General features: G+C 43.3%; 1 protein-coding gene and 1 long non-coding RNA gene across 2 annotated transcripts in view; one reads left to right on the top strand and one right to left on the bottom strand.

Annotated features, from left to right (window-relative positions):
- Positions 1 to 27,672, top strand: part of PTPA (protein phosphatase 2 phosphatase activator) — a 153,250-nt gene that overhangs the window by 111,190 nt on the left and 14,388 nt on the right. Inside the window, exon 9 of the mRNA XM_089669086.1 lies at positions 17,934 to 18,041. Coding sequence (XP_089525212.1) covers positions 17,934 to 18,041 — 108 coding nt within the window. The remainder of the gene's footprint in view (positions 1 to 17,933; positions 18,042 to 27,672) is intronic.
- The window catches only part of LOC149469527 (uncharacterized), a 41,562-nt gene continuing 34,088 nt past the window's right edge, over positions 20,199 to 27,672 (bottom strand). Inside the window, exons 2-3 of the long non-coding RNA XR_016311560.1 lie at positions 21,796 to 21,939; positions 20,199 to 20,517 (exon numbers count right to left, since the gene is read on the bottom strand). This is a non-coding gene — a long non-coding RNA (uncharacterized LOC149469527). The remainder of the gene's footprint in view (positions 20,518 to 21,795; positions 21,940 to 27,672) is intronic.

Here is a 27,672-nt window from a genome sequence, read left to right as displayed (position 1 = left end):
AAAAGATATGAACCAAAATAAGTCCCAAAAAAAACATACATGAATGACCCAACATATAATAAATCACATAAACTCCATGAGATCCAACCAAAACCATAAAGTCCAAAACACATTAATCAGGGAGAAGGTGTTCTATAGTCCTTAAATTGTGCTGGTGTTTTAAAGGTGTATACATAAAAGGAGGAGATCCATCAAAAGGCGAAATGCCCCCTCACCTCCATGGAGTGACCCTACAGGGTCAAAAACGCCTTTCTCAAACAATATCGCACTAACCAGGAACCAGGACCCACTTCAGAAGGTGTAAGGTACAGCGATGGATCAGTCCCTCTCACTGAGGTGCCATGTTGAACTTCCAGTGACCAGTATGAGAGAGTGATAACACCAAATTTAACACACCTTCTTCCTGTTCACACTTGGACCTTGTAACACTAACAAGACACATGACACCAGGGAGGGTAAATGGCTAATTGGGCACATTTTGGACATTTTCACTTAGGGGTGTACTCACTTTTGTTGCCAGCGGTTTAGACATTAATGGGACAGCAAATTTACACTGTTATACAAGCTGTACACTCAATACTTTACATTGTGTGTGTATGTATGTGTGTGTATGTATGTGTGCGTGTGTGTGTATATATATATATATATATATATATATATATATATATATATATGTATATATATATATATAGTGAAGGAAATAAGTATTTGATCCCCTGCTGATTTTGAATGTTTGCCCACTCACAAAGAAATGATCAGTCTAAAAATCAAATGGGATGTTGTAACACTGAGAGACAGAATAGCAAGAAAAAATTCTAAAGAAATGCATGTTCATGAGGGAAGTAAGTATTTGATCCCCTATCATTCAGCAGGATTTCTGGCTACCAGGTGTCTTTCATACAGGTAACAAGCTGAGATTGAAAGCAGTCTCTTAAAGGGATTGCTGCTAATCTCATTGTGTTACTTGTATAAAAGACACCTGTCCACAGGAGCAATCAAACAATCAGATTCCAAACTCTCCACCATGGCAAAGACCAAAGCTGTCCAATGGTGTCAGGGACAAGATTGTAGACCTACACAAGGCTGGACTGGGCTACAAAACTATCGCCAAGCAGCTTGGTGAGAAGGTGACAACAGTTGGTGCAATCATTCGCAAATGGAAGAAACACAAAACAACTGTCAGTCTCCTTAGGTCTGGTGCACTATGCAAGATCTCACCTCGTGGAGTGTCAATGATCATGAGAACAGTGAGGAATCATCCCAGAACTACACAGGAGGATCTTGTCGATGTCCAGGCAGATGGGACCACAGTCACCAAGAAAACAATTGGTAACACACTATGTTGACAAGGATTGAAATCCTGCAGTGCCCGCAAGGTCCCTCTGCTCAAGAAAGCACATGTCCAGGCCCGTCTGAAGTTTGCCACTGAACATCTGAATGATGCAGAGGAGGACTGGTTGAAAGTGTTGCGGTCAGATGAGACCAAAATCGAGCTCTTGGGCATCAACTCAACTGTGTTTGGAGGAGGAGGAATGCTGCCTATGACCCCAAGAACACCATCCCAACTGTCAAACATGGTGGTGGAAACATTCTGCTTTGGGGGTGTTTTTCTACTAAGGGGACAGGACAACTGTACCGCATCAAAGGGACCATGGACGGGGCAATGTACCGTCAACTCTTGGGTGAGAACCTTCTTCCTTCAGCCAGGGCATTGAAAATTGGGTCGTGGATGGGTGTTCCAGTATGTCAATGACCCAAAACACACGGCCAAGGCAACAAAGGAGTGGATCAATAAGAAGTGGCCTAGCTAGTCCCCAGACCTTAATCTGATTGAAAATCTGTGGTGGGAGCTGAAAGTTTGAGTTGCCAAATGTCAGCCACCAAACCTTAATGACTTGGAGAGGATCTGCCAAGAGGAGTGGGCTAAAATCCTTCCTGAGATGTGTGCAAACCTGGTGGCCAACTACAGGAAACGTCTGACCTCTGTGATTGCCAACAAGGGATTTGCCACCAAGTACTAAGTCATGTTTTGTGAAGGGGATCAAATACTTATTTCCCTCATGAACATGCAAACCAGTGCATAATTTGTTAGACATGCATTTCTTTAGAATTTTTTGTTGCTATTCTGTCTATCAGTGTTACAATACACCTCCCATTCGATTTTTAGACTGATCATTTCTTTGTGAGTGAGCAAACATTCAAAATCAGCAGGGGATCAAATACGTATTTCCTTCACTGTATATATCTCAAACAGCCATAGCACTTTGACCACTGACAGATAACATGAATAGCATTGGTTATCTCATTATAGCGGCATCTGAAAGTGGGTGGGTTATATTAGACAGCAAGTGAACATGTTGTCCCTAAAACTGATGTGTTGAAAGATGAAAAAATGGGCAAGAGTAAGGGTCTGAGTGCCTGACCAGAGCTAAATGGTAACGGCTAAACGACTGGGTTAGAGCATCTGCAAAACTGCAGCTGTTGTGGGATGTTCCCAGCCTGCAGTGGCCAAGACCTACCAAAAGTGGTCCAAGGAAGGAAAATCTGTGAACCGGCAGCAGGGTCATGGATGCGCAAGGCTCATTGATGTATATGGGAAGCCTGTGTAGTCTGATCCTATGGAAGAGCTATTGTAGCTCAAATTGCTGAAAAAGGTAATGCTGGTTCTGATAGAAAGGTGTCAGGTAAATACTATATGTATATATAAACTGTGCGTAACCAAATGCATAAATGTGCAAGTATGCACCATTCAAAATAGTGCAAAAAAAATTAAAAATCAGCTGGACTCTGTATGAGGCTTGTGTGCATTTAATAAAAAATAAAAAGTGCAGGCAATGTGCACAGGTGTGAGCGGAGCCTCTTTAGGGTCCATTGGTCAACGCAGAAATAGACCACTCTGGCCGTAACTCTTGTTGCGTTTGCGAAGGTGGCTGTGTAATCACGCTGCCAAACAAACCCTGATTTTCAAAGCATGCTCGTTATAAACAGCGAAACACTGTTGCAGGCTCTCCTGGCAGACTACGGGTTAATAAAAAGCCCCAGCGCCACAACAGAGGATGAGATCAGTGAAGTTTGCAGAGAGCGATGCTGACTTAACGAGAGCGCAAGATGAGCAGTAATTGAAAGGCACAGAGCATTGTGCAGCTTCTCTCCTCTGCCTGCACAGTCTCCGCTTCAATCTGCCCTTCTAAATTTGGAGGTTTTTTTTTTCTTTCCTATAGAAGGGAGGGTTTAAATTTCTGCTGGAAGGGAAGGAACTGACAGGAAGGGGTTGCTCTCATCTATCCCTCCCCCCCCCCCCTCCTCTTACTGACTGAGGAACCATTTACAAAAGGCTCATTCTCTAGGGAGAGCAGAGTCAGGAACGCAGAGCCTGTGAGTAATTTCCTGCTCAATATGGCTTCTCTGACTCATACAATTCCCCTGAGGTTACTGAAGGATTGGCTGTCTCCCTCTCTCTACATCATGTGATGTCTCAGGCGCTTTCCCCTGCTGTCTCTTTCATTTTCTCATGCTCTCTCCTTGCTTTCTATCTTTTTTGTTTTTCATACTTTATTCTCGCCGTCAGCCTTCGCTTTCTATAAACCACACCATCGTTATAGCTTTGAAGTGCAAGCCTTTTGGTTGCCGAGCTTGTGTAAGCTCAGTGTGGCTGGGCAGTCTGTCCGCCTTTCCAAACACTGACAGTGGAAACAGAACGGTCTTGCAGCAAATGGAGACACTGCAAACCTTTAGCTAGTGAACTTAAGAAAATTCACGCTTCACATAAATCAATAGGACATGTCAGCTTTTCCAAATCACAGTATTTTGAGCAGAAAATGTACCTCTTGGTATGAGTGAAAAATGCTGCTTCCTTATGTGACCTAAAGACTAGGCAAAAATCACATGGTCCTGGTTACTAAGAGCATTGTGGATGGTTATAACAGGTACTTGTATAGTGCCGTCAATTTTACCTAGCACTTTACATATATATTGTATATTCACATCAGTCCCTGCCCTCGTACAATCTAAGGTCCCTAACTGACAGTCATACATACACATACTAGGGCCAATTTAGACAGGATCCAATTAACCTACCAGCATGTCTTTTGAGTGTGGGAGGAAACCAGAGTACCTGGAGGAAACCCACGCAGGCACAGAAGGAACATGCAAATTCCAGCCAGGTGGTGCCATGGTTGGGATTCAAACCAATGACCCTAGTACTGCTAGGCAAAATTGCTAGCCATTTAGGCACTGTACTGCCCGGTTCTTCTCTTTAGAGACTGCACAGAGTCAATAGTGTGCAGTCAAACCCACCTTGTCTGCTAAATATCAATGAGGCACAACACAACATAGTGGTACTAAGAAGACAGCACAGTCTGCCTAAGTAATGAGCAAACATGGCTGTCCCCCTCTTATACATAGAAACAAAGCTTTAAACCTGTTGCCACCCAAATAACATGTCTGTGGGGCAGTAATAGGTCCATCTTTAACACCCATGTGCCACACATATGCTTAGATCCAGCACAGAAACTGAGCTGTCAAAGATGGCTCTCTGTCCCCACAAATGAGCAGTAGCCAATGGGACCAGCTCGTGATCATGTGGACACCATGACAGTCAATCGCAGTGTTCACATGGGCATCACAGTGGCTAAGTGGTTAGCACTTCCGCCTGGTAGTACTCGGGTCGTTGGTTCGAATCCCGGCCATGGCACCACCTGCATGTTCTCCCTGTGCCAGTGTGGGTTTTCTCCCACACTCCAAAGACATGCTGGTAGGTTAACTGATTCCTGTCTAAATTGGCCCTAGTATGTGTATGTATGAATGTGAGTTAGGGACCTTAGATTGTGCGCCCGATTGAGGGTGACTGATGTGAATGTACAATAAATATGTAAAGCGCTACGTAAATTGACGGCGCTATATAAGTACCTGAAACAAACACGATTGCCGATCCTTCCTGTTCCCCATCTACAGTATACAGCGTGGATGGATGAATCTGCAGTGCCAGATATTGTATTCCAACAGCTGGCACTGGTGGCTGTCAGAGTACCCGAACAGGGACTGCATCTGATTGAATACAGTTGCTGTTTTGCTAAGATGCCAACAGGGCCACCAACTGAACGTATTTTGGCCAGTACATCTGGTACTAGCCAATATTCACTCAGTAAATGGCCAACTTAAAGTGGTTGGTTCTAAAATAAAAAAAAGGTTTTACCTTTTTTTAACCCTAATGCATTTTATGCAATAAGGTTAAAAAAAAATGTATATACCAGCCAAATACCTGAGTCTTCTCTTGATCCAGCTCTCTGCCCGTCTGCATAAGAGGCTCTGAGAGCAGTGGGGTCATTGGTTCCTACTACTGTCAGTCAAATACTATGAGGAGGATGTTGGGGGCGTGGCGTGGCGTAGTGTACAGCAGTTTCAGAGATGCTGGTTATCATTAGGGATGAGTTCAGACATTGTTCTGACAGGAAGTTGTAAAAGCCGACAGCCAATCATAAGAGGGGGCATTCTCGGCTTTGCAACGGCATGTATGCAAGGGGCGTGTATACCTGTGACTGCGGGGCAGGAAATGCCTCCATCGTCTATGATTAGCCATCGGCTTTGACAGTTTCTCAATGGTATAGCTCAGGTGGGTGCAAACTTGTGTCCAAACATGCACTAGCACAGGGGTCTCCAAACTTTCTAAACAAAGGGCCAGTTTACTGTACTTCAGGGCTGGGGACTGTGACCAGTAGTGGTAGAAAAGGTCCTGACGTCAGTGAGAAAAATAATACCCCATTGTTTGGTGTCAGTAGGAGGAATTGTTCCCCAATCATTAATGTCATTGGACCTCATCATTGGTGTCATTGGAAGGAATTGTGATCCATTGTTGGTGTCATTGGAAAGAGTTGTGCCCCCTTCATTGGTTTAAGTGGGAGGGAATTATGCCTAATTGTTGGTATCAGTGGATGAAATAGTGCCCCAGGGGCCAGAAAAAAAAGCAAGAAAAGGGCCACATCTGGCCCCTGGGACACAGTTTGGAGACCACTGCCTTAGCTCATCACTGGTCACCATCAGTGTAGTACATGAGAAACCATGGTTTCTATCAAGTACAGTTTTGGGAGCATTTGGGCAGGAACAGATCATTTGGGGGGAAAGGGGAGGTGGGATTGGGCTAAGAGGGGGATTTGGGGAGGGGGGAAATTGTGGTGTGAGGGAGGATTTGTGCTGCTAGGAGAGTGTGACGGTATTTGAGCTAGGAGGGGGAGATTTGTGCTGGGAGGGGGTGTTTGGGGGTGAGGATTTGTGCTAGGATAGGATATTTGAGGGGAAAGATGATGTGTGCTAGGAGGAGTGATTTTTTTTTTTTGGGTGGGGGGAGGTTATTCTAGGAGGGGGAATTAGGGAGCAAAATTTTGTTCATAGAGGGGGGAGACTGTGAGAAGGGGAATTTGTGCATTTGTGTTTGGGGAGAAAAAAGTTTTTTTGTTTTTTTTTTAGGGGGAGGGATTTATGTTGAGACATGATGCTCACACATGGGGGACACAGTTTATCAATTTTGCCATGAGCGCTAGATGACCTTGTCCTAGCACCACACAGAGTATTCAACAGATCTTCTCCTTCCCACACAACACATAGCTGAGACCTGCCAGCAGTGACTCTGTCCTTTTCTCTGGTGACCCCTGTTCTCTACCCTGCTAACCCCTTTTACCCTGCTCTGCTGTCCCTTGTATTACTGCCCTTTTGACCCCTCTCCTCTTATCATGTACCTGGTGATGGAGGCCAATGGAGAGAGGGCTTCCCTTGCGGCTAAGTTCCGGACTCCCCTGAGAGTAGGACAGCGGGAGTCAGGCCCAAAGTTGCACAGGTCCACCTGTAGGAGTGCTGGTTGGTGGTCCAGTCAGGAGCACAGCTGGTGCACGGCGATAGGTCTGCAGACAGGAGGCGCCTGTGCGTGGTATGCAAGCCCTTCCGGGATTTAGATGTTTACTGGGTAGTCGGTTCAAGCCAAGGTCAGGTCCCAGGTGGGAATCAGAGCAGACGTAGTCAGATGGGATAGCCGAGGTCATACACAGAGGAGCGAGAGAGAGTATCCGTAAGCTTAGCCGAGGTCAGATCAGGAGTAAAGCAAAGTAGACAGGTCCAGGAGCAAGCCGAGTCGGTATCAGGAAATCACAGGAAACAGGAACAAGACATGGGGAGCTAGAGATCATCCAGCAACTTGAGGAAGTGATGAGCCCCCTTATAAAGGCCGTCTGGCACCAAACGGAGGCTGATGCGTGCTTCTGCGGCCATGCAGGGTACTGGCAGAAATGCCAGATCTTCCAGAACTTCTGCCGTGGACAGGACCCTGACACCTCTGCTTTACTGACCTCTGGCTCATGCCCTGATAACCTTTGTTCTCCATCCTGCTGACCCCAATCCTCTGCCCTACTTGACTCTTCTACACTTCCCTGCTGACCTCCCATCCTCTGCCCTACTGACTGCCTGTACACTGCCCTACTGACTCTTGTACACTCCCCTGCTGATAGCTCATCCTCTGCCCTGCTAAGCCTTGTAGACTGCCCTGATAACCCCCTGTACACTGTCCTACAAATTATTGGCCTCTGTACACTGCCCTGCAAACTGCTGACCCTGTCCTCTGCTCTGCTGAATCCTATACACTGCCCAGCTAACCTCACATCCTCTGCCCCCCCTGGCATTTGTTACTGCACCCCTACACTAGACAGGCTAGATTGAGCCATGCTCTCCAGACTCCTCTGCTCTTCTCTGGCTCCCCTCATCCCCCGCAGCTCTGCTGGGTTCCCTGCTTCCCCGCATATGCGACCAGGCCCATTTCTAAAGAAATTTCAGGTGGCAATTTCTCTTAATCAAGGCAGCTTTCAGCTGAAAGTGCAGCAGAAGAACATTTGCACTATTTTCTGCAGGTATAGCTTTTTTTTTTTCTTTTTAAGGTACACTTGCTTTAAGGACCGATGCTCATGTCCAAGTAACTGTGTCAGTATTGAACCCCACAGCCAATTGGAGTCTGGCATTCACTTTTTTAGTTTGGAAAATGATGGGAAATATTATATTGGCTGAAAAAAATTAAATACAACCTGTCTGTTTTTTTGTTTTTTTCCCTATTGATCTCCACATAACTAGGGATAAAATTCCACAGTGATCCTTATTTGTTCAGTGGTTAAATGTATTGTTCAAGAATTGTAATAAAGCAGAGTCAACGCATGAATGTTATTCTTGTCCTTTATTCATTTTTTTCTCTAAGCTCTCCGGTGCAGTGCGCACATGAAACATAACAGGTGCAATAAAACGGCAAGCGCACACAAAAGGAAAGTAAATAAAAAAGTAAATGGTGTATCAATCAGTCGGTTTCTAAAAAGAAAGTGTCCTGAACCCCCCAGGGCTCAAGACTCCTGTCGATGGCAGAGTACTCTTGGGTCACCTGGCTGAAACTAGGTCGACCCCATTTCCCAAGGGGACCTACTAAGGCAAGGCTCACCCAGGCACTACATCAGGGCTCCGCTTAGAGGTAGACTCTGAGAGCAGGGGAGAATGAAACCAAAATGCCTTGTGCCCTCCCCCCCAGACTTTTCAGGGCAAGCCCAAGAACCTACACCCAGATAGTGAGTGTAAAGTGCCTGTGCATAAAAAAAAATAAGAAGTGCTTTAGGGTACCAAAGTGCAAGACAAAAGCTGGCCTTCCAACTGGTATAAGCATTCCTCTAGGTTAGCCAAAGGGCCCAGCCAAGGAGGCGGTTTAGAAAAAAGTGCATGGAAATATTGTGAATTATTGTGACATAATTAGATGTGGGTAACTGCTCCACACATTGACTGCACTTGTGTGTTCTGAAGTTGGATTGGTCACCATGAAGTCTGTTAACCGGACAACCACTCAGTGAGATTATCTGCTTCCTGGGTTATGTGTCAGACACCTGAGGCCTAGTGGGCACAAATACCTACCATATATTTATATTGGTTGACCATTGTTTATATGGCACTTGCTACCTAAATCAGCGGGAGGGAGGAAGGTGGCACAGATCAACCAATGGAAAGTTTAGCATCTATGGTTCACTTGATCTTGGACATGCCCTCTTGTTGGCTAACTGCCAGGCAGCATTACTAGTTACTTCAAAACTCCCCATTTCCATCAAAGATTGAAACATCTTCCCTCTTCCTAAAGCTAAGGGGATAGTAACTATTTGTTGGGGCAAGTCTGACATTTATGTACCTGCTTCCCTTAATTTAAGAAGTTTAACAGAGGAACCTTTGAGGTATCTTTCTTTTTAGATCTCCATTGAAAAATATACTATACATTACCATCTCTTCTTCTATAAAACAGACTTGGCCTGCCTGGACAGTGCTGACATCACCACTCTATATGAGACAGTGGTGTCTATTAAAAAGTAGGAAGAAAGGTCCTCTGACTTATAGTCCTTCAGTTTTTGCTTGGAGCTTAAAATCTAAGAGGCAGGGGCTGGTGGTACAAAAGGTAATAACTGTGGGGTATGAACTGTTAACAGGAATGGAAGATTCCGTTATTAGCTGAAGGCAGGATAGGCTTCCCTGAAGAGAGGTTTTCAGAGATCGCCTAAAAGTGGGTAGAGTAGGCGATAGTCTGATAGATTGGGGTAGAGAGTTCCAAAGGATAGGGGAGGTTCTGGAGAGGTCCCGAAGACTAGCATGGGAGGAGGAGACAAGGGAACTACAGAGCAGGAGGTCATGGGAGGAGCTGAGAGGATGGTTTGGGTGATATTTGGAGACGAGATTGGTGATGTAATTTGAGGCAGAGTTATAAATGGCTTTATATGTTATTGTTAATGTTTTGAATTTTATTTGTTGGACAATGGGAAGCCAGTGGAGGAATTGGTAGAGTGGGATGGCAGATATGGAACGGTTCGTAAGGTGGAGGAATCTGGCGGCAGCATTCATAGTAGACTAAAGAGGGGATAGCCTGCGATTAGGTAGGCCAATGAGAAGGGAGTTACAATAGTCAAGTCGAGAGATAACAAGGGAGTGAATAAGTTGCTTAGTGGTTTCAGAGGTAAAGAACGGGCGTATCTTGGAGAGGTTGTGGAGGTGAAGTCTACAAGATTTGGACAGTGATTGGATTTGGGGCTGAAAGGACAAATGGGAGTCGAGGATTAAACCTAGTACCCTGGCGTGAGGGGAGGGACTGATTTTTTGTACTATTGATCTTGATGGAGAAGTCAGGAGAGGGGGCACGGGCTGAAGGGAATAGTATGAGCTCCGTTTTGGAAAGATTTAGTTTGAGGAAGTGGAGTGACATCCATGCTGATATGTCACTTAGTAGATTAATAATACGAGAGGAGACTGAAGGGGCGAGGTGAGGAGTAGAAAGAGAGTGGAGTTTTTTGAGAAGGAGGGGATGGTCAACAGTATCAAAAGCCACAGAGAGGTCAAGTAGTAAGAGTACGGAGTAGTGGCCATTGGTTTTAGCAGTTAGTAAATCATTAGTGAGTTTTAGTAGGGCAGTTTCAGTGGAGAGAAGTGATCGAAAGCCAGACTGTAAAGGGTAAGAAGGTTGTTGTCAGTGAGGTGCAATCACAGGCAATTGTAGACTAAGCGTTCTAAGAGTTTAGAGGTAAATGGGAGCAGGGAGATGGGTCTTAAGTTGTTCAGGTTGGTGGGGTCCAGCGAGGGCTTTTTAAGTAAGGGAGTGATCTGTGCATGCTTTTGAGGGGTGGGGAAGGCACCATTAGAGAGGGAGAGATTGAAGATATGAGTGAGGGAGCATAGAACAGAAGAAGAGGGTGACCGTAGTAGTTGAGAAGGGACAGGATCCAGGGGGCATGTGGTGAGACGCGCTTCTGAGAAAACTTTAGTGACCTCTTCAGTAGTAGCAAGGTCAAAAGAGGAAAGTGTTGAGGGAGGTTTTCTATAAGGTATGCTAAGTGGGATAGATGTCTGTGTAGTGGAGATGCCCCTATGAATTGCATCAGTCTTGTTTTGCAATCTCATAAGCAGTTACTGGGTGGAGGTGGAGAAAGTAGAGAGTTAAAAGTAGAGAAGAGATGTTGAGGACTGGATGACAAGCTATTGATGAGAGTGACAAAGTAGGCTTGTCTGGCAGCATGGAGGGAGGAATTGTATGTTAAGAAAGCAGATTTATATAGGGTGAATGCTTGCTGAGATTTGGTTTTCCATCACAATCGCTCCAGTGCACGACTATGTCTCTTAAGATTTCTGGTGTCGCCAGTCTGCCACAGTTGTACACCGTGTTCCATATTATTATGCAAATGATATTTTTCTCATTTACCTAAATAATTGATGTAAATAACAGTCAGCATAATTCTCATGTTATCAACTATTAAGAGTACAATTCAAATTTTATTGAACAAACCTCCTAATGATAACAGTATTTTTGTTAAACATAAAACACTTACAATGCACTGTTCCAAATTATTACGCACAGTAACTTTCAAAACACTTTATAGGTTGTAAAGAACTGAAAATTGTCATTTGTTGTGTTTGCAGCATATTTGCTGAAATCAAAAGCTATTTCAATCAAACTTTTAACAACAATTTAACTTTTTAAACATTTTAACAGGTCACTTTACATTTTAACATAGGACCCCTTATTTGATAGCAGCTTCACAAGTCTTACATCCATTGAACTTGTGAATTTTTGGACAGTTTCTGATTGAATTTGTTTGCAAGATGTCAGAATAGCCTCCCAGAGCTGCTGTTTGGATGTAAACTGCCTCCCACCCTCATAGATCTTTTGCGTGAGGATGCTCCAAAGGTTCTCAATAGGATTGAGGTCAGGGGAGGATGGAGGCCACACCATGACTTTCTCTTCTTTTATCCCCATAGTAGCCATTGATGCAGAGGTATTCTTTGCAGCATGAGATGGTGCATTGTCATGCATGAAGATGATTTTATTACGGAAAGCATAGTTCTTCCTTCTGTACGAGGGAAGAAAGTGGTCAGTCATAAACTCCACATACTTTGCAGAGGTCATCTTTACACCTTCAGGGACCCTGAAGGGGCCATCCAGCTCTGTTCCCCTGATTCTGGCCCAAAACATGACTCCACCACCGCCTTGCTGACGTCGCAGCCTTGTTGGAACAGGGTGGCCGTCCACCAACCATCCACTGCTCCATCCATCTGGACCGTCCAGGGTTGCACGGCACTCATCAGTGAACAGGACTGTTTGAAAATTAGTCTTCGTGTATTTTTCTGCCCAATGCAGCCGTTTCTGCTTGTGAGCATTGGTTAGTGGTGGCTGAATAGAAGGTTTATGCACAGTTGCAAGACTCTGGAAGACTCTATACCTTGATGTCCGTGGGACTCCAGAGGCACCAGCAGCTTCAAATATCTTGTTTGCTGCTGTACAATGGTATTTTAGCAGCTGCTCTCTTGATCTGATGCATGGATCTGGCAGAAATCTTCCTCAATGTGCCTTTATCTGCACGAACCCGTCTGTGCTCTGAATCAGCCACAAATCTCTTAATAGTACGATGATCATGCTTAAGTTTTCATGAAATTTCTAATGTTTTCATACCTCGTCCAAGGCATTGAACTAGTTCACTCTTTTCGGCAGCAGAGAGATCCTTTTTCTTCCCCATATTGCTTGAAAATGGTGCTCTGCATAATAATGTGGAACACCCTCCTTTAGTAGTTTTTCCTTAAATTGGGCTCACCGGCCAATCTAATTATCACAGGTGTCCGAGATTGTTTTCAGTGATCAAAAGAGCCCTGAGACACAATGCCATCCATGAGTTAAACTGAAAAACAAAGTATTTAATCTTTGTGACACTTAAATAGAATTTGCATAATAATTAGGAACAGGGTGTAATGTTCGGGGCCTGATACTTCGTGTAGTTAGAGGAGCAAGTGAGTCTAGTGTGGATGATAGAAAACTGTTGTAGACAGCAGTGGCCAGGTCAGGGCAGGATAGGGGAGAGATTCTGTCATAGAGGCGGTCAGTTGCAGAGTGGAAAAGAGATTGAGAGAGAGGAAAGGGGGTGTTTGTGAGGTTGTAGGAAGTGCGAAGATGGGAGAAAACAAGGTCTAATGTATTCCCATCAAATATGAACAAAGCACATCCCTCTACAGTGTGTGATTGACTCATTCCAGAGTACTAAGCGTCATTTCTGTCTGCTACCTCTTTCCGCTGCTGTAAGCATGAGTCACTTCTGACAAGTTTTTCTGACACCATTAAAAAAAAAATGGTGAGAGGGTACAGCCTGTGATTGACAGCCTCAACTCTGTGCCTGTGTTGTGTGAAGTGGGGGTATCCCTCCCCTCCAGTCAGCTCTCGGAATTTGCCTGGTTGATGTAACTTCAGCTTCCCACTCCCTGCTTTTCAGAGCTGAGAGATCCTGTGTGATCCTGTGTTCTGCACTTTGGATGTAGGGGAAAGACATATGTAGATAAATAGGTACAACATATATAGGATGATTATTTTCATCTCTGTGTATCACTTCACTAGATATATGTAAGGGTTTACAACCACTTCAAAGCTCAACTGAACTTTAACCACTTCCAGTCCAGACAGTTTTACCCCCTTCCTGTCCAGGCCAATTTTTAGCTTTCAGTGCTATCACACTTTGAATGACAATTGCACGGTCATGCAACACTGTATCCATATGAATTTTTTTGTATTTTACTGAGATAGATAAAGCTTTATTTTGGTGGTATTTATTCACCACTGGGATTTTTAATTTTTTTTTGCTATGTAAATTAAAATGTCCAAAAATTTTGAAAAAAAGTGTTTTTCTTATAAACATTTTGCAAATAAATAATATTTCATCATAAATCTTGGCCAAAATTGATTCTGTTATATGTTTAGTAAAAAAAAATAACCCAAATTAGTTTATAACCAAAAATTATAATTTTTAAACATTTTTTTTTAATTTGTTTAATATTTTTTATTTTTATTTTTTTTTTTACATACTGTCACCCTAGCAGTACAGTGACACTGTACTACTTGTGGGTGGTGATGAAGATTTTTTTTTTTTTTTACACTGATTGCTTTTACATCCATAAAGGATGTAAAAGCAATGATTTCTCCTTCTCTCTAGCTGCATTCTTGCAGCCATTGAGAACTACTGAGTGAGCTGTGATTGGTCACAGCTTGTCACATGGTACAAGGCTGGTGTGAATAGCCTTGTACCATGTGACCTCTGTGATCATTTACAGATTTCACATGTAGTAAGCAATGATGTCACAAGTGACATCTTGCTTATTACTCTGCATGTGATCACTGATTGGCCAATCAGTGATCACATGATCAGGACCTCGTACAGAGGTCCCGTCCGACTATCGGTGTTCCATTGTGTTAGGAGGACACAGCGGGCACCGGATCGCGGTGCTGCACGCTCCCAGGGAGCGCGCACAAGCAAGGTGCGGGGAGGTCATTTATAAACGGCCACCCGGCCGTTTATATACAACGGGCGGACAGGAGGTGGTTAAATGTACATCAGCTAAATACATTGTAGATACATCAAGACAAAACCTGTGAAAAATCACACCATTTGTTTTATTTAAGAAGCAGCAATAGAAGCAGAAAAACCTGTACCTTACCAGCATGCTTTAGAAATGACACTAGCTCTCTGTGTGGAAGCAGTGGACTCTTTGCAGAGGTCTGACCCAACACCTGCTGTGTCAGAACTATAGCTCCACAATTAGCAAGGGGTGTGATCTTTGCTAATTGCTGAGCTATAGGTTTGCCTCAGAAGAGGGTGTGTTGGACCTCAGTAAAAAGAACACTGTTTCCACCGAGAAAGTAAGAGTCCTTCTGCAAGGCTTCAAGGTTTGTAGGTAGGGGCAGGCTTTTTAACTTGGGCTGGCTCTTCAAACCATGTAATCAGCCTTGCTCCAAAGCATAGGTGGTTAAAAAAATGTATGGAATAGTGGGAGGAGCCTTGGGACGTGTGGGTGATGTCACTTCATGATATCGGAGAACTGAAAGAGTCATCTTAGGAAATTCAGGAAGGAAACTGGCAGCTTAACCAGGAAGTGTCTGGGGAAAGCTGGGACTTTACACAAGTAAAACTACAATGGCCTAGCTCCAGGCAGTGCATTGCATCTCACTCTTTATGTATATTAAATCAGATGGTAAATATTTAAAAGCACCCAGACCATGCTACATGAACAGTTGCTTTAAAATACTGCAGATGGTCAAAGAATACAGTGTTGCTCAGTGCACCTCTAGATTGTGTGGCTGTTAATTTAATTTAGTGGACTACACTACACACATGAGGGCACATTCATAGTTCTTTATGGAACTCCTTGAAGATATAGGCACTCCAACCAATCAAGTTATGTTTTATTTACAAAAATATAGCAATTAGTGCTCATTTTCAGGCATAGATAAAAACACAAATTATTGAAGTTATTTATTTATTACAAACACATTAAATGTATTTTTAAAAATAAATTTGACTTGATTTCATCCTTTTGTGATCCATTACACAGCACCACACACTGGGAGAGGGTGGGGCAGTGCTAGGATAGTACTGAGAGAAGGAGAGAGCAGAGGGGTGACCTCATAAGTCTGCTGCTGCTTCTTTGATGTCTAATCACATGCTGGGCATTAGGGAGGTGACCTACCTTTGTTGCCTAACTGGAAAAGAAGGTCAGGTCACCAAGCTGGCTATACTGTAGTACCATATTTTGTCTTAAAACGCAGGTAGGTTTTTATGGCAGAAGATCATGGGCCAATTCACTCTGTCTTGCGCTAAACTGGATGTACATTTCCATCCATTTTAGTGGTGGGCTGACATCCATTAGCACACACTTAAGCGTTATTTGACATTTTGACATTTGTTGACATGCATTTTATTGTGCGTTAAAGTATACTGCCTTTTCACAGGATATCCTGTGCATTCTGTTGACATCCACTTGCATCCACCTACATCCGTTGCATTGCACTAAAATGCATACATGCTGCCTTTTAGCGCAAAACAGGTCAACACAGCGTTATGGTGTGAGTAGGACACATTAGAAATTGTTTTTCAGGTTTACAACTGCGCTAAAATGCAGATCAACGAACTGGGGTGAATTGGCCCCCTATGTCCCTTCTGCCAAAAAAACTCTTCCCTACCTGCTTGCATTTTTCCTATTGCAGTTTTTCCTATGACAACTGCACTTGTGCAACTAGAGCAGCCCATAGATTAAGCAGTTTTCTTTCCATTCATCACAGGCGGGAGAAAAGAAAATTGCTGGATTCCCCCATCAACATAGTCAGTGTTGATTAGGGAATCCATACTGCAGCGCTATTGTGTTTTGCTAAAATGGAGCCTTCCCTGCTGGCAGAACACAATGGTGTTCTAAGGTTGATCAATGAATCCACTTCAGTTCAACCAGCCTGCCCATGGTTGGATCACATCTTGCCCATTCCTTGCTGAACCAGCCAAGATTCGATGCATCTACAGTATGGCTGGCTTTAGTGTGGATATATAAGTGCTGGGACAGGTAACTCCAATGCGCATGCATCAGCGTTACATCATCCCTGATTAGCCAGTAGAGAAAGCTGAAGACTCTAGACCCATAAGTAGACTGGCATAACATAGCAGTGATCACATCTCTTTAGGAGGGGCCCTGTCTGAATTCTGACATTTGCAATAATATGTTTACAAACTATGGCATAAGCCCTGGGGATTCCTGTTATGTGTGCCACCTATTTATTAGCCTTCTGTCACCTCTGCCCTTTATACGGACATGGACAGGGGGAGAGATCAGAGCGAGCAGATGGATGACTTTATCAGTCTGCTGCTACTTTTTGATGTCCAATCAGCAGGCTGGGAGAGGGGTTCAACTAGTGTTCCTGATCAAGCTGTGCTGCCATCGTTGGCTCTGTTGTCCGGTAAGGATGCCATGATCAAAAGATTCATCACAAAGAATTTTTTTAAATTTCATGTCAGGTGAAACCATTCCTGCCTATGTTTATGTGTGCTTGCTGTCTGGAATAACTTGTGTTCCATGCTTATTCTAAAAGTATGAATGCTGTTTAAGCTGGCCACATACATTTAGATTTCGTTCAGCTCTCAACCACCATATACAGCATGAATAGATGAATCTCCCACTGCGGCTATTGCATTTCGACAGCCAGCCCTGCTGGCTGTTAAAATACCCAAACAGCATCCATCTGATTGGATGCAGTTGATATTTGGGTGACAATTGTTGTGCACAGCCCCTTTAATCTTTCAGTAGAATGATGTCAGGTGGGAGGATCATGATGGGGCCACCCACTGGTTGAATTTTGGTTGGTTCATCAGTAACAAGCCAAAATTTCTACACTATTTTTATGATTCCATTCAATACAGGTTTTCTATAACTTTCACTTATGTAAAAGTAAACCGTTCTTTAACTTTGAATGTACCAGAGGTCAGCCTCCTGACCAGGGTTAAATTATTGTTGCAGGTCCAATGTTCACATGTTCTTTTCACATGATGTTGCTATACTGAGAGCTCTACATTTCCATCACTAACTGGTTGTTTTTGCATGCACAATCTAACTCCTTTCAGGAAAAGTAGTTTGTTTGCAGGGAACTGAAGGAGTTTTCTATAAACTTTGCAAGGAGGGCCGATAGGCTTATCAAAGGTGAAGAAATAGTTATGATTTTCTGCTGATTGCTTTTACCATATGCCCAATGGATCAGGAGCTTCCCATACACCTGAGATCATGTTCAATCCAGCTGTGTTTAGCTAGCTTGGGGTATAACTTCATGACTGTTGATAATTTTGTCCAGAACATGTCTGGCAACCCATGTCCTGAAAGGCAATTAGAGTGGTCTTCTGGGTTCGTAAATGTAGAAAATTATAGGAAAGAATGTAAAAGGAGCATCCATGTTGGGTCAGCAGCTTTATTCTCTTGGAGGATATTCATAGTTGTAACTGTTGCCGTTCCTAAATGAGTCTTAAACATTGAAAAATGATGGTCTTTGTTTGCTGACTTCTTTATTTGCTGCTGGAGATTTTTTTTATTTTTGTTTAATGTTTCAGATGAAGACGGGACCTTTTGCAGAACACTCCAACCAACTCTGGAATATCAGCGCTGTCCCAACTTGGGCTAAAGTCAACCAAGGCCTGATCCGCATGTACAAAGCGGAGGTGAGATTGACTAAAGAGCTAAAACTCGTACAGGTCAAAGTGAAGCGAAAGCCAGAAGTTTGTTTTGCTTTGAATGGAGTAGGAAATTGCTAAAAGTTTTTTTTCTTGTTTTTGTTTTTTTTTTCCTTTTGGGGAATTTACCTCCACTTCCTGTTCCAGTCACAACAAAAAGTGAGAAAAAAAATACCTCCTTAGACAGTTGTCACTCGAAGAAGTGTCCCCATTGGAAATTTTTTATATATATGTGTGTGTGTATACAGTTGCAAGAAAAAGTATGTGAACCCCTTGGGATTACATGGAGTTTTGCATGAATTGGGCATAAAATGTGCTTTGAACGTCATCTAAGTCACAACAATAGAAGAACACAGTCTGCTGAACATAATACTACACAAACATTAGATGTTGCCATGGTTTAATTGCACATAACATGTAAACATTCACAGTGCAGGGAGGAAAAAGTATGTGAACCTTTGGACTTAATAACTGGTTGACCCTCCTTTGGCAGCAATAACCTAAACCAAACGTTTCCTGTAGTTGCAGATCAGACCTGCACAACGATTTGGAGTAATTTTGGACCACTCCTCTGCACAAAACTGTTTCAGTGTAGCAATATTCTTGGGATGTCTGGTGTGAATCGCTCTCTTAAGGTCATGCCACAGCATTTCAATCGGGTTGAGGTCAGGACTGGGCCACTCCAGAAGGCGTATTCTGTGCTGTTGCAGCCATTGTTTTGTTGAATTACTTGTATGCTTTGGGTCATTGTCCTGTTGCATCGCCCATCCTCTGCGGAGCTTCAGTTGGCGGACAGATGGTCGTACGTTTTCCTGCAAAATGTCTTGATAAACTCTGGAATTCATTTTCCCATCAATTACAACAATCTGTCCAGGCCCTGAGGCAGCAAAGCAGCCCCAAACCATGATGCTCCCTCCGCCATGTTTTACAGTGGGGATGAGGTTTTGATGTTGGTGTGCTGTGCCTTTTTTTCTCCACACATTGTGTTGTGTGTTCTTCCCAAACAACTCAATCTTGGTTTCATCTGTCCACAGTATATTTTGCCAGTAGTGCTGTGGAACACCCAGGTGCTCTTTTGCAATCTTCAAACATGATGCAATATTCTTTTTGGACAGCAATGGCTTCCTCCGTGGTGTCCTCCCATGTACTCCATTCTTCTTTAACGTTTTCCTTATTGTAGATGTGTCAACAAAAATGTTAGCATGTGCCAGAGATTTCTGTAGGTCTTTAGCTGACACTCTGGGATTCTTCTTTACCTCATGCAGCATTCTGCGCTGTGCTCTTGCAGTCATTTTTACAGGACGACCACACCTAGGGAGAGTAGCAACAGTGATAAACTTTCTCCATTTGTAGACAGTCTGTCTTACCGTGGACACATGAACATCAAGGCTTTTGGAGATACTTTTGTAACCCTTTCCAGCTTCATGCAAGTCAACAATTCTTGATCGTAGGTCTTCTGAGAGCTCTTTTCTGCGAGGCATTGTTCACATCAGACAGTGCTTCTTGAAACCAGTAAACCCAAAACAGGTGTGTGTTTTTTAAGGGCAGGACAGCTGTCAGCAACACATCCAATATCATCACACTGATTGGAGTCAAGGTTGGCTCACTCCTGGCTCCAATTAGCTCTGGGAGAAGTCATTAAGCTAGGGCCTCACATACTTTTTCCTCCCTGCACTGTGAATGTTTACATGTTATGTGCAATTAAACCATGGCAACATCTAATGTTTGTGTAGTATTATGTTCAGCAGACTGTGTTCTTCTATTGTTGTGACTTAGATGACGTTCAGAGCACATTTTATGCCCAATTCATGCAAAACTCCACGTAATCCCAAGGGGTTCACATACTTTTTATTGCAACTGTATGTGTGTGTATGTATGTATGTATATATATATATATATATATATATATATCTACATACATACATACATACATATAGTATATATAATTTGCATACGTATGATAGTTTACCTTTTAAGTGGTGTTTTCATTCCTAGTTAGCTTGCCACTAAGAGTAAGAAGCTCTGATTTTTCTGAACTTTGTGTTCGTTTAAGGCACTGTCCGGCAAACCATAGAGGTTACACAGATGGCTGTGGAGGGTTAATTGTGGTTTCCAGTAACCACAAAAAGAACAAGCGATATGACATCTTTTGAAACGTACAAATTTATTTTTATAAAGCATCTCACGTAGTTATGTGGATACACATGTATTTTCATAACCACGCTCTTCAAAGTGTCAACCACAATCCATGCTGTCTTTGATATGGTGGCAGTATTCTAACAATACCTTTTTTTGTCCTAATTGGTATTTGGAGGAATCCTTGCTGAATTTCCACTACATTGCTGAAAATAGCTCTTGCCACAGCCAAAGTCACTTGTCCCCGAAACAGTGGCTGGAGGACCAAATGTCATATCTCACCTCAGCCTCTCTGGGGATGCTCAGTACTCGTAGTCTTTTACCCTCTCTGTGGATAGAAAATCAAACAGCTTTAACTGATGTGTTTCCTTTAGAAATTCATTAAAATATTTATTTTCATAGAGCAAGCCTGTGGTAGCTGTAAAATAAAAATTCTGGTTTAGGCACTGAATGATGCAGGGCACAGAAAGTCAACAGGTTGGCTTTAATAAGCCCCAACCCCAGCAACACCTATTTGCCTTTTTGGTCTCTGGCACTCTGTGGGGAGTGATAGAAATACTCCTTATTTTTGAGTATGGAGGCGCATGTGACTTGCCCTACTTTCTCTCCAGCAACACTGGTGCTTGGCCAAGTGCTGTCACATGGAGGGATGTAACACAGCCCTGTGTAAGCTTCAATTATGGTGGAGTGGAGCCTACACAAAGGAAGTGTTCACATAAAAAAGACGCATAACTTTCTCTCTGGGACTTGCTACTAGGAGGGTCAAAGCAAGCAAGCACAATAATCCAGTTCAAGGACAGGATCATAAAAATAACGTGGCACCCTGAAGATGGTCTTTTGAAGTTCAAACACTGTGCAAAGATAAAATAGGAAACAAAGTAATCCATTTATAAAAAAAAAAAAAAAAAGGTTAAAATGAACTCATAAACACCCTGGGAGAAAGTCGCATATCAGAACTTGCAGCATAAGAATGGCATCAAGCAGCCTTTCGTGGCAAGCGATGGGGCTGCATTGGTGAGCCAGGAACTGTGTTTTGGATCACTGCTGACAGTGCAGTGGCAGACCTGCTGGATGATAGAGAGAGGCAGTGGCATCCATATTGCCTCATGGAAACACTTCCAGGTTGTGAGGTGATGAGGTTGCTGTGACAATGCGTTTCAAGTTTTTAAAACGCATTGCCAAAGCAACCTCACAACATGGAAGCGTTGCCAGAAGCCAATCTGGATGCCACTGCCTCTCCCCTTCTTTTTGAGCACAGTGACAAGAAACTTCAAAGGAACAGGATGGATGGCAAATTTTTTTTGATGAAATTTCTAACAGCGTATGTGGTTTTCGTTCAGAAAATTACATTTAATGTTAAAAGTAAATAAAATTTTGAAGTACATTTGAACGACATTCATCCTATTATCGAATGTACAAGGTTCATAGGATTGTAGGAAGGTTCATACAAATAGTCATACAAACATTTGTTTGAAAATATGCAAGTGAAGAACCAGCTTTTGCTGAAGAAAGTTACTTGGAGTTTACGTAGAGTTAACGCTGGGCGGTGGACAGTATGTTTAGCCGAAAATATTGAAATAAACAGCACAAGTCCAAGCAAAATTACCTGAGTACTCTAAAGCTGGCCAGAGATGCATCAAAATTTGGATGGTCCCTGCTGAAATAGCCAAATTTCGATCCATCTATGACTGTTCTTGCTCAACAGACGTTGATCTAACGATCGACTTGTCAGGCAGAAATGTTTAGGAATCTAGGAAAAGCAATTACAAACAAGCAATTCATCATCAATCAAAATCGTAACCATATGGCACATACAGTATCGACTGAAAATAAGATCTACTTGAAATGATCTATTCAAAACGATCATTAATTCCATCTGTATTACAATCAGTTGTTTGACACACACAGATATTGAAACAGTCAATAAAATTCCATCCTAGCCCATTGAAAGCTCTCTAAAACAATTGAACAGATTCACAGATTTGTCGATTCTTGTTCAGTTTGAATTTTTTTTAAGTTGCATCAAATGATCGATTGATCACATCGGTAAGTGTGTGGCAGTCTTTAAACCTCTCCAATTTTCTGAACTTTTATAAACTGTTCATATTCATTTTGGGATTATAAAGGGCTCACGTTTGTTCTGTAAGCACAACTGTAAGAGGCAGTATTATGGCTTAAAAAGCAACGGTAGGAAGTCCAGATATCGGTGAACAAGAGGTTAATGTCCACCCTAGCGCAGCTGTAAAGCCACATTTGTGTTTAACCCATGGAAGAGGCAGAGCACATGGACTGAATAGAATTAGTGAGGTGAAAAGTTCCTGGAGCCTGTGATTCAGTCCTTCCTCCATCTCCTCCCCCCTCTGCCGGCTTCACATCCTGTGTATGGTTCCACCCACATACCTCTCTAATCTGGGAGCCAGTCTCCTGGATGTCTGCGCTGTCTCCTTCCTGCTATGTCCCTGTCTGCACCTCCAGCACACAGAGGCCAGGTGAGAAGACTCTGAGCCTACCTGAGCACAGCGCCATGCTGAGAGGACACACACTTAATGAATTACTTATTTTATAAATAGTTGAGTACTGTATGGGATACTTCTTTTTTTTTTTTTGTTTTTTTTTTTTTGTGTATGTGTGTTTTAAACTGCACTAACACATTAACAATCATTTTATGCTTTTTAAACTGCACATCAGCAGAAATAAAAGAACATCCCCTGGAATGGTGAGAAGTAAAATATTTCCTACTTAAGTCCTCATGCACATTTGACGTTTTTACAGCTGCTGTTTTTGGCTTTTGACATTTTTTTCTACAGCTAGTAAACCCCCCAGCATGTTATCCTATGTGTCCATGCACACATAGACTGTAAACAACGTTTTTGGCTGGAAAAAAACAGGACTAGTGGATTTATAGAACAGTTTTTTTAGCTGTAAGAGCGATCTAATGCTGAAAAATGCAGTAAAACGCTGCTAACTGGTCTTTCTGGACCCCCAAAAATTTTTTTTTTTTTAAATACGTGGGAAACCTCCGCTAAACGCTAATGCAAAAATGCTAAAAAAAGCTGAAAAACTCGTGTTTTTAACATGACTTTACATCTAACTTTACCATCTTTATCAAAACGTCCCGTGTGTATGAGGACTTAAGCTTTGCTCCTTTATATATCACTGATTCTGTTTTACCCTAAGCAGGCTGAATGAATGAGAGAAAACCAGTTTATTCCCCTATCCACACTAAAGAGCATATAGAATAGAGGAATCCCTACCAACGTCCATTGTACTCAAGTAGCCACAGCACCTGTGGCTGCCTGAATACAGTGGCACTACCAAAAGGTGCCTGCATTTGATAGGAAGCAGTCCCTTTTTGGCTGATAGTTTTCCACCTGTCTCAGTCAACTTTTAAATCAACTTTTGTTAAGCATGTTGGTGCTTGCAGGACCACCCATAGCTCGAATTTTGATCCACGTATGGGCAGGGTGGTTGTACAAAAGTCGATCTATTGATCGACTACTGTACAACTGCCCTGTTGAATGTTTGTCGCTGGATCAGTACCGCTGGCTCTGATCAGTGTATTCTGATTACAGGGAAGTCTCCCCGCTGTCAGAATACAATAGCTTAGTGGAGAGGATTCCCTCATCCACCTTGAATGTGTGGATGGGGAACTCAAGTCATTTTTTTTCCATTTAACCCACTGGTTGATCAAAGTAAAATGAATAATCTATGGGCTTCTTAAGGGTGGCCATAATTACTTTTTTTGATCAGCCAGTGGGCTTATTGAACAAAAAAAAAAATGGATTCCTCCATCCACACAAGCGAGGGCCTCCTCCAATGTCAGATCAGACTGATTAGTGGCTGCAGCTGCTAATCAAGAAAAGTTTTCCAACATTCCGTTCAACAGAAGTCGATCTAATGATTGACTTCTGTTAAATGTGGATGGTCATACTTGGATCAAAATTCTGATAAACCTGCTAGCTTAAGGTCCCTATCTCACATGCACTCACATAATAGTGCCAGCTAACCTACCAGCATGTCTTTGGAGTGTGGATAGAAGTACATGGAGAAAAGCCACGCAAACACAGGGAGACATGCAAACTCCATGTGATAAGTGTCCTGGCTGGGAACTGAACCAAAGACCAAAGTGCTGCAAGACATAAGTGTTCATCACTAAGCCACTGTGCTTAGGGGGAGGTACAATTTCAGCCGATTCAGTAGGAGTCAGCTGAAAATCGAGTCATGTTCAGTATGTTCAGCATTCAGCTTTACAAAGAGCTCCGAAATGTATAGTGCTGAAAGCTAAGTCTTGATTTTTTGGCTTTTAGCAGCAGTAGATATTGGGCTAAAAAGTTTTTGTTTTGAATAGAGCAGGGAAGGGATAGAACCTGGGTGAGGTACTTGTTGTCACCTGTGCCCTCCTTATGGAGATTTCCCTCATTTCCTGTCCTGAGAATGCAGACTGCGACAGATCATCCCTCACACATTGTTGACTGTGTCCTGTCATTTGGAGATTGGTGATTTCCTTCAGCTCTGGGCCCCACAACCACGTTTTCCAAATCTGTGGGCTTTCAGCTGTTGTAGATGTAAACACTCAGCATGAAGGAAATTATAGTTGGCCCACAAAAAGTCATATAGTTCTGTACTAAAAATGTAAGTTGTCAGACAGCACACATCGCACAAACGTGTTTCATCTTTTAGGAAATCTGTACTGGTAGAAATTCAGAGGCTGCCAGTGCTGGCCTCTCCCTTTGAAAATGCTCTCTCCATGGCTGTCATAACAAGTTAATTACTTTGTTTCCTGAGCTACTGGCCCGGAACAAGCATGCAAATAAGAAATTCTGGCTCCACTCTGCCTTCAGTGTTGTTTGTTCTAGGTTAGTGAATCAGAAAGTACTGAACTGAGAGAAGTAAGCAACGGCACACCAATGATGTCACTCATAGTAAGCATTTATTGAGCCAGCACAATCGCGCTGAGAGGCCCCACCCACAGACTGACACGTTTCACCTTTACAGGCTTAGTTGTAGAGATGTCCTCTTATAACTATGATGAAGCTTATAAGGGTGAAATGCAGGACACTCCGTATTCCATGTTGAGACAGGCAAGCTGGCGCACACCAATGACATCACTTATAGTAAGTCTTTATTGAGGCAGCACCTGCACACTGAGAGCCCCCACCTACAGAACACCTCTTCTGACATGTTTCACTCTTACAGGCAGAGTGGTAGAGATCAATCCAACAGAAAAAGCCGGCATCACGGTGAATGCTCTGCAATCATGGGCTTGATTCATCGGGTAACAAATAGCAGTCATAGGATGTCAACGGGTTTCAGCCAAAGATGACCTTATTCAATGAATAAGATAGGAACAAGAAGCTTTCCTGAAACATCCTCTGCTCAAAAGGAGAGCCTGAATCCAATTCTTTTGTTGGATATAAAAAAGGGAATCTTTTTTTGGGACTGCTGAGCACATGCTGAAAATGGGGCAGGAAGGCAGTGTGACGTCACCTCCTTGAAGCAGCCATGGAAAATATAGGGCATGTGTATAAACTGGTGTCCCTACTTTCTGCCAGTATGAAAACACGACTTATGTTTTGGCGGGAGCTTGGCGTCCTAGGTTTGCGGTTTTGGGGCTACTTGTGAAGGGAACATTGCTTCATACAGACAGCACTTAAACTACAGCCCCCTAAGTCCACAAACTCTACATGTCATGCAGCAGCCCTGTACCTCCTCTCATACCATCTTTGTTTTTCTTCTATCTTTTTTTATAACAGACTGAATTCACAACCACCATCCGGTTCATAGGAGGTTAATACACTATTAGCTGATGGCTAATGACGGCAGATGGGGAGGAGTGCTATCATTCACAAAAACTCAAGCCCAAGACAACATATGCTGGTAGCTACTACACTAGTCACTCTCAGGAAAAGGTAGCTTCCGCTTTGGGTTGTTTGGAAGCTCCAGCTTCACTGACTTCATATTTGTTCTTGATCAGAGATAAAGTATTGAGGCAAGGATAAGGATTACATAATTCGCTCCCTTGTAAAGAGGTCTTCGATGGTAGTTTCCATATGGCTATCCTGAATGGGTCCCTCTAATGTTCCACACTGCCCAATTATTATGAGCTGTGTTTCAATCAGTCAGATTGCTTGTGGAGATCAGGTTGACTCTCTAAAAGTGCCACATACACAGCTTTTTATGTATGTGCAATTTATTTTTTTTCAATATAGGCACACGTCCTGAACTCTGGGCTATGCAAATAATGTCTAAGCATAAGAAGCAGGTGTATTCATACATGAATCTTGGTGTGCTTTGTGTGTTTCTTCCAAATCTGTTTGTGAAACTTTGCTCCTGTAGAGGAGTTTCCTGCAATAAAGATTGGTCACTGCAACTCTCCCTCCTTGTGCAAGGGTGACTGGTTTGACCGCCATTCTTACATCTCTGCTCTTTGAACAAGCTATATGCAGCACAGTGATGATGTCACTGCAGCTTTTTATATGGTAATATTTGGGTTTGCAAAGGTTTTTGGTGCACATAAAAGTATTATTATTATTATTACATTGAGTTTATATAGCGCCAAAGGGTTTGCTCAGCGCTGTACAATAGGTGGGGGGAAAATACATGGCACAGTACAACAATAACAAACAACGTACGAGGGGTAAGAGGGCCCTACTCTTTCGAGCTTACAATCTAGGAGGGAGGGGGTAATGGTACAGTAGGAAGTGGCTGAGGGGAATGAGGGGTGGGTGGGAGGAAAGAGGGAGAATGGCCGTTAGGTGAGGGTGGGGTAGGCTTCCCTGAAGAGATGGGTTTTGAGGGAGCGCCTGAATGTGAGGAGGGAAGGCGACAGTCTGATGGATTGGGGCAGTGAGTTCCAGAGGATGGGGGAGGACCTGGAGAAGTCTTGCAGTCGTGCATGGGAGGAGGAGACCAGGGAGCAGGATAGAAGGAGGTCCTGTGAGAAGCGAAGGGTACGGGTAGGGCGGTACTTGGGGATCAGGTTGGTGAGGTAGTCAAGGGCAGTGTTGTGAACGGCTTTGTAGGTCAGGGTTAGAAGTTTAAATTTGATGCGTTGGGCAATCGGGAGCCAGTGGAGGGAGAGGCAGAGGGGGGTGGCAGAGGTGGAGCGGTTGGTGAGGTGGATGAGTCTAGCCGCTGAGTTCAGGATGGTCTGGAGCGGGGAGAGCCTGCACTTGGGTAGGCCGGTGAGAAGAGAATTGCAGTAGCCAAGGCGTGAGATGATGAGGGAGTGTACTAGAAGTTTGGTGGTGTCAGGGGTGAGGAAGGTGCGTATCTTGGCAATGTTGCGGAGGTAGAGCCTGCATGTGTTTGTAAGTGATTTGACATGAGGTTGGAAAGAGAGGTTCGAGTCAAGAATGACGCCAAGGACTTTGGCTTGCGGGGCGGGAATGATATTGGTGTTGTTGGTGATGATGGATAGGATGGGGGGGGGGGGGGTGTGGGCAGGGGGAAAGACAAGGAGCTCAGTTTTGGAGAGGTTGAG

Source organism: Staurois parvus, unplaced genomic scaffold (assembly GCF_062004578.1).
Source record: "Staurois parvus isolate SC_StPar_1 unplaced genomic scaffold, SC_StPar_1.0 ptg000068l, whole genome shotgun sequence".
In the NCBI taxonomy this organism is placed as follows: domain Eukaryota; kingdom Metazoa; phylum Chordata; class Amphibia; order Anura; family Ranidae; genus Staurois; species Staurois parvus.
This window is presented reverse-complemented; position numbering and strand designations above follow the sequence as displayed.